This window comes from Sinocyclocheilus rhinocerous, unplaced genomic scaffold (assembly GCF_001515625.1).
Source record: "Sinocyclocheilus rhinocerous isolate Xijiao unplaced genomic scaffold, SAMN03320098_v1.1 scaffold1420, whole genome shotgun sequence".
Lineage (NCBI taxonomy): Eukaryota > Metazoa > Chordata > Actinopteri > Cypriniformes > Cyprinidae > Sinocyclocheilus > Sinocyclocheilus rhinocerous.
Window position 1 is genome coordinate 817,624 of NW_015666537.1, and position 14,147 is coordinate 831,770.

The 14,147-nt window shown below is 37.8% G+C and overlaps 1 protein-coding gene across 1 annotated transcript in view; it reads right to left on the reverse strand.

The window, feature by feature from the left end:
• The window catches only part of LOC107732554 (disks large-associated protein 1-like), a 37,763-nt gene that overhangs the window by 4,196 nt on the left and 19,420 nt on the right, over positions 1 to 14,147 (reverse strand). Inside the window, exon 2 of the mRNA XM_016543913.1 lies at positions 4,074 to 5,119. Coding sequence (XP_016399399.1) covers positions 4,074 to 5,066 — 993 coding nt within the window. The 5' untranslated portion in view covers positions 5,067 to 5,119. The remainder of the gene's footprint in view (positions 1 to 4,073; positions 5,120 to 14,147) is intronic.

Here is a 14,147-nt window from a genome sequence, read left to right on the forward strand (position 1 = left end):
AATTCCTTGTGTGTGTAAACATACTTGGTAATAAAGCTCTTCTGATTCTGATTCTGATTAACTAAGGTTAACTAATGAGGTCTTATTGTAAAGTGATACCTATTGGTCTTTATAGTTCTTTTGCACTTTAATCTGTGTAAAACTTTTAACTTTATACATTTTTCTGTATTGCTTTATTGCATTTAAATGTTCAGTTATTTTTGTTATAAGAAAAAAGTTATTAAACCTGTTATACTGTATTATGACAGCACTTTTTTTTTAAACTTAATTTCAATATCGTGATAATACCCTATACTGTAATAAAAGCATTAGCAATTAATCGCAACATGAAAATTTGATACCGGCATAACCCTATTGGGAACACGCATCCCCCCTCAATGCACGCATCCCCCATTAATTAAAATGCTGCTTCCAAGCAAAAATCAAATATCTATTCAATAAATGTCAGAATGTGAGCATGCAAATTACTAAGGCCAAACAAAACTCATGCTAACAGAGAGCACAGCTGTGTGTCAGGTCGGTATGCTGCATATATCACTCTGCATGGAGGTTCAGTTTAAGGCTTGAAAAGAGATTCTCGGCTGGCATTGAGAGAAAACCCCACTTTAAAGAATTTCACTGTGATTATATGAATCAGCGCAGAGCTTGCGTTACTGGGGAAACGACTGGCCTTGACGTCAGGAAGTGTTTAAAAGGCAGTCAGAGGAAGAATGACTCCAGTAACATTGGTTCTTTGCCCACACATCCACGCTCACAGACCCGACAAACACAAAAACTTCCTTCAAAGATACCACCAACACCCACACAAGCCTTTAGTCAAGTGATGAGCAGAAAATGAGGATAAATCCTGTTGAGCAGACCTGGGTACAAGGCTCAGAGTCCACACAACAGATTGGGCTTCACTTGATCATTTCAAGGGATGAAAGACTGTGTCCCACATGAGAGCTTCCATTTTCTTCCATTAACAGAATTTCAGTTTATATCTTTAGGTGCTTATTCTAGTCTCATGTAGCACATTTTTAAAAGTGCAGTAAGCAATGTTAGCAGCTAGCTGGAACTTTCTCCAGACAAGGGCTGTGTGATTAATTGAAATAACATTAGTCTTTTTTGATATGGCAATTATCCATTTTAAATTACATATACCGTATGTGCTATGCGTTTCAGAGTGAAGCATGGCACTGTGGTCTTTTACACCCGTGCAGCTCCTGATTTAGCGTTTTCAGTGTCTCAGAGTGGCTCGGTTCTCAGTAAATGCCTCTTCACAAACATCATCTCCGTATGTGTTGGAAGCTTGTGACAATTTTAATACACTTTTCATTTTAAATTCATACACAAAATATATAAACTTATAAAACATATATTAGTTATTAGTATATTATTTTATTATTATTATTATTTTATTTATATTATTTTTCTTAAATACTGTTTATTTTACAGCGAATAGCAATATTTGTTTAATATTTTATATAATAATAATAATATCATTATTTTATGTCATATTGAAATATAAGGTACAACATTTTTGGTCACATTGTGCAGTTCTAGGAACAAGCAAACCTGGAGTTGTATTTAAAAAGAAAGAAAGAAAGAAAGAAAGAAAGAAAGAAAGAAAGACTACAATCGCAATGTTTCACTATTCAAATCTAATCGAATCACTATTCGATTTTTTCCTTCTTAAAAATAGGAGCCCTACCAACTACCATCCTACAAAAACTCAGTTAATAATACGATTATATTAAGAAAAGTAGCTGCACATCATCTCAAATGTTGCAAAATGTTATCAAAACCATCTGCTATTTTGCTAGCATTCTCTCACAACTAACAACTGAACTCAAATGATCTGCTTCATCTACCATGCACTCAGATTCCTGTTTACCATATATGGCCTTCCCTGTGAATGCATAAAATGACTGACAGGCAGACAGGGCCTCAAAGTGTTCTGACTGGCAAGCCAAAGAATCTGACTGTGGTGAGCTGTCACAGAAACAGGTGCCATTCTATAAAAGTAGCTTAGATTTTTTTTTTTTTTTTTTTAGATTTTTAATTTAAGGATGTGACCTATTCTAAAATGATAAGAATCTCTGAAAACCCTATACTGATCAATCACTATTGTGATCCCCCTCAGTGCACAAATACAGATGTACAAACTCTCAAATGAACAAGCGTGAAACCTTGTAAATGTCTGTATAATGTCTACATCAACATAATTCTAACTTGATATCAACAGCAAATCACAACTTGCTGAACAAGAACAGCACAGTGCAATGCCCTGTCACTCACGGTTACTATGGCAACTGGCGTCCAGATTAAGCCCTGAGGAAAGATGCCAATTATTCTTTGTATTGACAGAGCATGATAGAGAACATGTGAGACATCCTGCCAGCTCAATTTAGCCTCTGAATTAGTATGTGGCTGCCCACGTGCAAACTCTGATTCACAGTCCACTGCAGGTGGTCTAAAGATCTTCTCTAGTTCGCCCATTTAATGCATGTATAACGTAACGGGTTACGGGTAATTTGTCTGTTCACTCGGACTATGAGGACTGTGCAGCCTTACGTACAAAACTTCAAATAATATCAGATACAGTGAGTTCTCTCTCAACCTAATTAAAATGTTGTTTTATTTCTGACACAGTGATTAATAACAATCATCATTCTAATAATTGATACATGACCTGTAGAGATAAAAGTACTGAGAATGTAGCAAGTATACAGAAAAAAAACTGTAAACAAAACACATTTAAGTAACAGCACAAGAGCTAGAGTGCTGTTGTACAGAGTGTCAGCACTAGTGTTTTGGCAGGTATTTTTTGTCCAATTAGATAAGAGGACCACTGTCTTAAAAAAAAAAAAACATTTGTTGATGAGTCCAGGGAGTAGTCATTTGTAATGCCAGATTTAAAACAAAAAAAACACATAATACCTATCATACCTTTTAAATCCTAATTTAAATTCTGAATCTGAATTTAATTTGAACAGAATTTGAAGTGATTTTTGAATTGTGGTAGCAAAAATGGTGATTAAAATGCCTCCTATATAAATTTGCATTCAGTTTACATATTTCAGGTTATATATTTCTACATTTGAACACATTTAAAGCGGCAGTTCGTAACTTTTGCCTCTCTATCGCCATCTCTGTTTGAAACATACAATTGTGAGTTATAAAAACTCAGCAACTCTTCTAAGAACAAGCTACGAATGCTCCACCCACACACAGCATATAGTAGCCTGGTATTCTTTCTGTTTACGGACATGACATAACCATGCATCAAACTGACAAATGACATCAATTCCCTGTGAAATCAGACACAACATCTCAAATGATAATAAATCATTATTATGCGAATCGAGGTAAGGTAAGGAGACAGTTTTGAACACTGTTGTCTTATTTACTAAATAACCAATTTTTGTTCATTTTTTACCAAAAAAAAGGTACATACTGCAGCTTTAGAAAATAACTTGCAGTTTAGAGTGAATTGCTCTTCTTGTCATTCTAATTCAACTTCCTGTGGTGTGTGGCCAATTTAAATTCACATCAATTCTTGAGACAATTCTTTAATTCTCAATCTTGCACAACTCTTTTGCATAGGCTATAGGCTAAGCTAGTAGGCTAATCTGCTAACAGTATACTAAGCTAGGACCTATCTGTTCATGACACCAGTTATAAAGGTCAGAGTCTATCCTCTTCATGCACATCCACAAGAACACCACTCATCCAGTTTGCCCCATCCAAACCCACCACCTACACACACGCACATGCAAACACACATGCAAACACACAGTCCAACAAAATAAGAACTTGGTAAAAACATTCGTAAAAAAGGTTTTTTTTTCTTTTTCAGGTTTAGAGAGGGAAATAATACCAGTCAGAGATCAAATGGATCCAAACAGATGCTTGTCAGCTAAACAGAAAGTAAGGCAGCTAGTGGGTTGCACTTACTTCTCAGCAGAACTCAAATCAAAACTGGAGGCTCTCTCCAGTGGTGGAGGAGGAAGAGGAGGGGTGGTGGAAAGGTGGAGGTGGGTTAGGTGAGCATGTGGGTGTAGGGGAGAATCAAAAGGCTTTTTGCATACCTGCAAGAATTGGCATGAGCGCTCCTGCTGACAAGCCTCTGCTTTCACTAGGGCCTTATCTACATTTACCGAGGCCTTCTGGTAGACTTGACGTGCTCTGCTCACCGTGAGAGAGGACGACCACGAGCTCTTCTTCACGAGATGTGAAGGGTCCATGCTCAGCGGGATGCTCGTGCACGTCGAGCACTTGCCCAAATCATTGCTGCTGCGGGAGTTTTTAAGTGCCTGGTCATTGATGGTGTTGTAGGCTTCCAAGAAGTATTGTGACTGCGACTTATCCGGGTGACGGCCCATGGTCATGACGCCCGGTGGTCCATGGTGAAACAGGCAGGCCTCGCGTTCCAATTCATCTGAGCTCCAGTAGCCAGAAGGTGGTGTCCTGTTCTTGGGTTCAGCCGACTTGCAGCGCTCCCTGCTCTTGCTGCGCTTGCGGTGCCGAATAGCAGGGGGTTCTCCGTCGGGGCTGGCCTTGCCTCCGTTGATGCTTCCCTTGCCGTGGCCGTGACCATGGTGTGGGCCCTCTAGTGAGTGGGACTTGGTGAAGAGCTTCTGAACTGAGTGCACCAGGTGCCGGATTCGGCCAGGGCTGTCGCTCCGTTGCTCCAAGGCTGCGGCGGCACGCTTGTACTGTAGCGTGTGATAGCCATCACGAGGCACTGGGAGTTGCCGGTCGAACTGATCCAACAGAGTGATGGGGATACGCTGTTGGCCCTTGTTGGCCGGAACCCCTCCCCCGGTGTAGGGAACCACAGCGGTCTCGTCCTTCAGCTCGTGCTGAGAGCTGTAGTGTCGGCGGGGGAAGGTCCCGTAAGGCACCACGCAGTCAGGCTGGTAAGGGATTCTCTGGGAGTAGTAAGAGTGGTCGACCGGATGGGGGCTGTCGATCTGGCTGATGAGGTAGGGCTTATGGTCCAAGTGGTGACCCATGGAGTCTAAAGAGGGGTCACAGGTCACCACGTGGTGGTGGCTGCGGCTGCTGGATAAGCCTTTCATCACAGAGGTGGAATCATCCAGCGAGGGTCGGAGGCATCCACACACAGTACGTTCTGCAGGGAATACATAGAAAAACATAAATGACCGTGAACACACTGTGTGAATGTTTTCAAGGTTTGTTTTTGTTTTTTGCTCTGTGGCTCAATAACAGGACACTATATATATATATATATCCACACAATGTTGCCAAAGATTTCAAAGTTTGGAATTTCAATTTAAATGAATACACACACACGCACGCACATACACACACATGGACACATACAAATTAAACCAGAGCAGTTCAAGTGCCTTTAAAATACTTTTTCAACACAGACCCAACATGTTAACTAATGACGAAATCAAACTAGTCAAGTTGTCTGTACAACCCCAATCACAACTACTTTCAGCCGCTCTCTGTCAGAGCCATTAAGATCAGTGCTATATATATATATATATGTATGTATGTATGTATGTATGTATGCATGCATGTATATATATATATTGCCTAAATCTATGAATTTATTTAAAATACAATTCACAGATATTATAATTACTTGCATATACCTCATCTCTGAATCAAATTCTGAATTAAAATTACAAGTATAATATTGAAATGTGGTGTGACTCCCCCAAAACATAATAATATTTATTAAATGAAGTCAAAGTTACGTTTTTAAAATCATATGAAATCAACATTAATATAAGTTCTACATGTTTTAGACACTCTATCTTGGACACTCTTATTGTTCATTAACCCCTTCACCAGAAACGAACAGTTCAATAAAAGGTCTTGTTCTTTGCAAAGTGGAACCACAACCACTTTGCACAAAACAATATGTACTCAAACCTAACCAAGCAGAGCTGATCTGATCCAATACCCTGTTAGTTCAATGAACATCTGTGTCTGACATTACCCAGCAACACTCAGGCTTTCAAAATGCTTTTTTGTCTGACAGTAATTGAAAGGATTATTCAAGGCTGAGAAATCTTGACATACTTTTCTGTTCTTCTCAGAGGGAGGGGAAGAAAGCTAAGATTCAGATGATAGACAGACAATGTAAAAAGGAAAGTAGTATTCAGATTCACAATGAAGTATTCAAGAGTACCTAGGTCCTTTGAAGCACTCAATTAACTTGTTGAGTCCTCTGAAGCACTCAAATAACTTGTTGAGTTATTTAATGTTTTTTTTTCACACTATGTTGCCAAAGATTTCAAAGTTTTGAATTTCAATTTAAATTGACACACACACACACACACACACACACACACACACACACACACGTGCTTTTAAAAGTGCGTTCAAGCGCTTTAAAAAGACTTATTCGACACAGACCCAACATGTTGACTAATGACGAAATCAAACGACTAGTCCAGTTGTCTGTACAACCCCCAGTAAACTACTTTCATTTCATCCCCAATCACAACTACTTTCAGCCGCTCTCTGTTAGAGTCATTAAGATCAGTGCAAGTTGAGCCTGATGGGACACAAGGCAGCACTACGTCTACTGGGGCAGTACTCCTGAGAAAATCTCAGTTTCCTTTTTATACAGATGTCTTTTCAGATGTCGTCAGAGCCCAGGCTTTCATCAAGGCTCTTCTTGGAAAGCTCACACCCAGTAATTGCTTGAACTAAGTTCACAAAAATCATGACTGACTGTCCTATTTATCAGTCAGGATATCTACTGTAAGCAAAAATGAGCTGTGATAAACCCCTTCATCAGGTATGTGATGTGACTGAATCACTCATGTGAACATCTTCGTCATCCCAATTTTGGGCTTTTTGTAAGGCATGCAGCCAAATGTGGCTATATCTGCAGATGATGAGCATATCCTCATTCAGCCACACTAATTGCGTGATGTTGGATATGAAGAAGAACATTTGTTCCAAGAAAGAGAGAAAGAGAGAGAGCAGCAGAGAGAGTGAGAGAGAGCCAACCCTGTTATTAGAGAGGTTATTATTGGGCCTTGTGACAGTCTAATGGGAGGGGGCTGTTGCAGCTTGGAGTGCAAAGCCACAGATCTCAAACACCTACATGCCACATACTTCATATCACACACACACAAACAGGAAGAGAGGCGCTGATGTACAGCAAATCTTTAGACAGCCAACTGCAAAGCCACTTATTCACACAGCACTGGGGTTCACACTGGCGGTGTGAATGTCCTTCACTGTCGTGTCAGCGTTATCCACCTATTCATAACAACAGGAATCAACCAGATACACATCATCATCCATAGCTCATGGTCTGTACATAACTTTTTCCAGAAACAAAAACAAAAAAACTAAACAACAACCTTTATTTGACCAAAAATAGTAATATTGTAAAATAGCAATACAATTTAAAATAACTGTTTTGTATTTTAATATATTGTAACATTTATTTCAGCATCATTACTCCAGTCTTCGGTGTCACATGATCCTTCAGAACTCATTCTAATATGCTGATTTGTTGCTCAAGATACGTATTATTATCAATGCTTTATGCTTAATATTTTTGTAGAAATTGTGATAAGTTTTTTGAGTATATTCTGATGAATAAAAAATAAAAAAACAGCATTTATTTGAAATATAAATCATTTGTAGCATTATACATGACTTGACATCACTTTTGATTAACTTAATGCATCATTGATGAATAAAAGTATTAATTTCTATAAAATAAAAAAACTGTCCCAAAAACTTGTGAACTTGTATACATATATGCATACAATATATTTATTTAATTATTTTTTGTTGTTGTGCTGCATACCACAGTTGTTCCCAAAGGTTCTCATCTCTAACTACAATTTTAATATATCTTTATTTGTCAATAAAATTCATGTCTGGCACACATTTTTACAGTAGTACTTTTACAGTAGTAATTTTACTCCACAAGCAAGAAAAGAGAACAGCCAAAAACTGAGATCGGCAAAAAGGTGATATACTATTCTGCTTGCCCCAAATGTCTTTGAGCTTGATTTCCTAAAGCCCAGCTTAACTCAGAAACACGGCATTCAGCACTCAGTTCTGAGCTTGATATTGATAATGAAACTAGTGCATACATGGTGCTCAGTAAAACACTGTTTTAGTGTGATACTAGAGCAGTGCAAGTGTGCGCGTTTTAGCCTCGATGAGAAACAGCTCTCCAATTGGCAGTTATTAATTAGCACAATTTTATATCAACCCTGACAATAGCGAACTAATGTATTATATCTGCCGTAAACATTCATAGATTATAGGAAAGCACTTTGTGGACCATCCCATTACTTGTGCCCTTATTTTACAGTGCATATAAAACTGATATATTAATGGCATATGCATCTTGATGAAGCCATTCCCCTCAGTCGTCTCTGGAGAGACGCCAAATGTGAAAAACTTAACAGCTCCTGCGGCTCACTTCCTGGAATTGTATTCCGTCTGCAAGGGAAATATGTCATTGTGACAGGTGGAGTGTGGATTGGCCATGATGTGATTCCCTGTAAAAGCTTTCTAATGGAGACTAACACCTGACACCCACCTTCCCCTAATGCTGGTGAATCCTCTACTACCATTCATAAGACTGTGACGCCAATTCATTGTTCCCTCAGTGTTGCTTTTTCCAGTGCAATGAAAACAATGTAATGCAATATAAAAAATCATTAAAATACGAAATCGCTCAAAAATGTAGTAAAGTTATCTTGAGAATAGATTGTGAATCTCTACTGTGTCCCAGTACTATACATACCCCATACCTAACCTTAACAACTACCTTACTAACTATCAATAAACAGAAAATTAGGAGTTTATTGAATTAATGGAATCACAAAACTACTCTATCATGGAAACCTGATTCTACTTTCTTCTATATGCTGGTTAAGCATAAGCACAGAACTTGTGCTTGAATGTGTGTTGGGCCCTATTTTTATGGGTGACAAAAACTATATTTCATTACTGCAGTCTTGCATGGGCAATGTCCATCTATCTTTTTCGTAAGTATTAATGAGAGAGGTTACACAGCATGAGTAATAGTCTCTGAGGGAAAAGGGTCACCACACAGTGGCTGAACAGATGTTTCTTTTTATTTTGGAGTTACATGGGATCATTTTGTGATGTACCCATTAATGAAAAAATTAGCACTTTGATTCATTTTCACATATCCTGATCATAGAATAAGACAAAACTACAGTTCTGAACTGTTACTCCAAACAGTTTCTTGTATCTTGGTGATGCTTGAAATCACAGCTGACTCTGAGCTCTCCTACAGACAGCAGTTGTGACAGAATGGGATTACTATGATGCATTGAGAGTGTTTTCCCCCTGATATAATGCTGTGGTCGTGGGCATCCACAAGCGTATGGACAGCCAACACTTTTTTTCTCCAGTTTCCAAACCACTTACCAGTGAGGGAATAATTACAACTTTGCATCAGACCAGCATTCATAACTTTTAAGCATTCTTGACACAAGAAATCCTGCAAAAGAAGTGCTGTACATAGATGTACTGTACAATAGGTCAAGTCTCTGCTGAAAACGATGACTGAAAGCACAGTGCTAATATCTCTCTCTCTGTTCCGCTTCAGGAGATGCGATCCATCACCACTTCTCTCCTGACTTCCTGAGTCAAACCCCAGAAAGATCCATGACCCCTATCTGCTCTTTACCAGCTACTTTTGTCTCCATCCATCCATCTCTCTATCAATCGATTCCTTCCTACTCTGTTCAGCTGAAATACTTGGAAGACTATGGCCTTCAAAACCCCCAATCTCACAGTGCTTTCAGCAGGGAACTAGAGCCTTGACTGTCCTCAATTGTTCATTTATCACTTACAGGGGGATGGAGGTGCACATACCAATATAAAGATGACCAACTTGGACGTACAGTACATGCTCACACGCACTGACTATATTCACACACACTCACGTGCCCATGCAGAGAATGATGAGCCGATAAAGAGCGATATTGAGAGGTCAGAGCGATATTGATCCCAGTCCGGCGGTATAACGCTGGAGGCAGCGTGATTGATAGCGTACCAAGGACCACGATAATAGACTGAAATTTGATTTGTTCATAACACAATATCCATCTGACATTTATACATTGTTTAAAGAAAACGGATTAGCCTAAGAGAACAAATGCGTTAGTTATGATCAATGATAATGCAAGAAAAAAAGGTTCATAATCTATGAACCTTCTGACAAATTGCATTGTACTTCTGGGTTATCCTGAGGTTTTTCTGAGTTATTGTGCCGAGAGAAGAGGGTTGTAGACGTGGCTGTAGTTGTATCAAGACTTTTGTAATTAGTTGGCACAACTTTAGCTGGAGTGAGGATGGCGGAGCTATTGAATCGATGCAAAGGCCTATTGTGCATTTTGGTGATTCAAGAGCCTCTGTTTGCAGACTTCCTGTGAGCCAAAAATAAACTCAACTTGAATAGATTTCCTCTCTTTCCACGCAGGAATCAGAGAAGCAGAGGGAATGAGATGGAGGAGAGAAAGAGGAGAAGGGGTGTAATGTTCATTAGCTGTCAGGAGGATCTGATTTTCATGGGCCTGCATTTCTTAAGATGGTAAAGGTCATGTGTCATCACCGGATATGACTCTGTAGACTATGGATTCGCTTGTGGGTCGTTTATATTGTACAAGTTATTTTGAGAATCATGTTTAATGGATCCTCGAAGAGCTCAGATGCATTGAGAGGTCAGGTTAGCATAGCGTTCTTAGCCCCCGCTGGGTGTATGTATAGTATCCAGTGTCCATATTTTTGGAGGGCTTTTAAAAGTACATATAACATTTATAAAGAATATTCTGGTCGCTCCTTTCTATGTAATGAAAGTCAATGAGGACTTTAACAGTCAAGCTTCAAACTTATTAGCATTATATTCCAAGTGCTCTGAAGCTATGCAATAATTTTATACAAGGAACTGACTAAAAATCACTTAGAAGTCACAAGAGAAGCTGCAGTGTCCACATTTTTTTTCAGAGATTATATTTTTAATGAATCTCAATAATTATTAAACCACTAGACTTGTGCCAGTATTCGGTAATGCGATATATTACGGTAATGAATATGCACAATATTGTTATCATGGGCACTTCTAAATACTGTGAATAATTATATATTACAAATTATTCCGAATTTTTAATGCATTTTAAGAATACTTTTCCCATAAACTGGTCAAACCGCACAACACCGCTCTATGCTGTGTGAAAGACGCGTGCAGCACTCTGATGTAAACAAGAGCGGACGTGAAGCACATGGCGGAACATGTGAGAGACGCTCTGGATGAAAGCGCACTTTCACTCTCTGACAGCAGATGGCGCTAAACTGCAGAAATATAGTTCTTTTGCACTTTAATCTGTGTAAAACTTTTAACTTTATACACTTTTCTGTATTGCTTTATTGCATTTAAATGTTCAGTTATTTTTGTTATAAGAAAAATGTTATTAAACCTGTTATACTGTATTATGACAGCACTTTTTAAACTAAATTTCAATACCGTGATAATACTGCATACCGTGATAAAAGCATTAGCAATTAATAGCAACATGAAAATTTGATACCGGCATATCCCTATAAACCACAAAGAATAACTGACTCAAATTATCCACTGGAGAAGATGATTATCAGTAAAAATGCTCCAAAACTATCCAAGGTATAGTTAACCCCAAAAATATAAATTCCGTCATCATTTACTCACCCTCATGTCGTTCCAAACCTGTATGCAGAACATAAAAGATGATATTTTGAAGAATGTTGGTAGCCAAAAAGTTTTGGTGACTACTGACTTCCATTATTAAGACATTTCTCAAAATATCTTTTATGTTCCACAGAAGAAAGAGAAAACCATACAGATATGGAACAACATGAGGGTCAATACAATAATAATAATAATTGGAATACAGTGCACAAGTCATATTGTTGACCTTTGATACTTTTATGGTGCTTCTGCATCCTTTTTGAAGTTTAAAAGCTCCGGTCTTCACTCATTGAGATTTCATTAAAAAAGAGTGACCAGTATACTGTAGAAAATGTTTTCTGTGCTCCTCAGAAGAAATAAAGTCATACAGGGTTGGAACAACATGACAGTTGTATATCATGGGAGACATTCCATTGCTTTAAGGAGCTATTTCTACCTTATTTGACTCTTAAAAAATTAGACCAACTATTCGTTGGTGTAAACTAATGTAGTCAGGATGCTTCAGGCATATTAAATAATATCTTTGACTTCAATAAAACCAATTAATTTAGATGTTACCACATGAAACACATTTTAAGGTTATCTTACAAATAATTTTTAAAGTGTACATTTTACATTAGACCTTGCTTATAATCTGGCTAGGTTTTAGGTTTAGGTTTTCATGTGGGTATTTTAAGCCTTTATTGACTCTCACTGCTCACATGTGGCCTCAAATAAACCCAGATACATGACAGTGCAGGACTTTACACTTTTATGTTAACAGGTCAGATTTCTAAACTTAAATAGGCACAGAAAAATATCAATAGATTCCACACAGTTCAGTAATACAACATGTGGTTGTGTTTAGTTCTGGATTCAGTGTGTATGTGCACAAATACATTCTGTTCCAGAAATATCGCAAAAGATGAGGGGTGAATGTCACCATGGTAACAGATGGTTTTAATATAAATTGCTGCAGTCCTTCTACAAAACATTAGCTTCTTTTAAAAACCTGGGCATGGCTCCATGAAATGTACCAGGCACTGGCATCTGGGAAAACGCCAATGAACTAGCAAAATAACATTTAATATTAAAATGTGATTGATTTTAACTAATTGACCTCTAAAGGACTGTTAAATCTGAGACCGCTGTAGCAGAAATAAAGTCACACACATAACTACAAAATGTTATACAGTACATGCAAATGATTATGTATGTCAAAATGATCGGCAGTTCTAGAGGAAATCTTTCCCAAGTATTGAATGAAACTGCAGTGGAAAAGCAAGTGTACAGAGGTAATTATGTAAAAATGTTAGAGTTATAAATAAGAGTCCTTTCCTTTATAGCTGAACGGTTTCAATGTCATGTCTGCAAAACATTGGCATTAGCTGATTAAAACAAGTTATCCGGAAAATTGCATTGCAAGGATTCCATCACAAGGACAGTACCAGCTGTGGGAAACAAGGGCTTGTATTTAGAGGGTATATAGAAAGCAACTGTGGGATCGGGTTGATGGCTTCAGTTCAGTTTTCATCTTTATTTTGTAGTGCATGTCTTTCATATTTTGAGGGGGTTAGAATTAACCAGATGAGTATAATAAAGGTACTTAAAAGTAAAAACTAATTTTCTTCTGTAAATTATTTGGAATCAATGCACTGTCAATCCAGTTAAATATGGATGGATGGATGGATGATTTTAGTATTCTGTATGGCATTTACTACACAGTGGCACAGAAAAGCACTTCTAGAATGCATTAAATGTTTATGCAAAAAAAAAGTTTTTGACATGTTGTTTTAAGTCAGGTCTGAGTATGTCCACTATTCCTTATTAGAACTATATTTATTTTTCATTTGGTAGCTTTCTTAAATTTCCTTTTGAAAAATGTAATTCTCTATATTGTTAACGATTTAATATCAACAATGCACTCTGAGCTATAGCACACAACTGATATGCACAACAAAATAATAATAATTTGCAATGTAGATGCTGTCAAGCACAAAAAAAAATGTACATGACTGGGGTGGGTAATTAGAGCTCTAACGTAATGTACAAATTGTACAGTACATATATTTATAGTGCAGCTGCCATGAGCAACAGACAGATAAAGACTTGTTTATAGAAATAAGAACACAGTAGTTTCACAGCACAACAGTAAAGACGTCAACCGTTACTTTTATTAAGTGATAATTATATTCCAATTTTTGCTTGAGATAGCATTTTTTGAAAATTTAAAGGGGTCATATATGATGTTGCTAAAAAGAACATTATTATGTGTGTTTGGTGTAATGAAATGTGTTTATGCGGTTTAAGGTTAAAAAAACACATTATTTTCCACATACTGTACATTATTGTTTCTCCTCTATGCCCTGCCTTTCTGAAACGCGTCAGTTTTTAAGCTCATCGGTCTGAAAAGCGAGGTGTGCTGATCCGACGAAGGAGCGGTGAAAACGGTGAAAGCCGATCC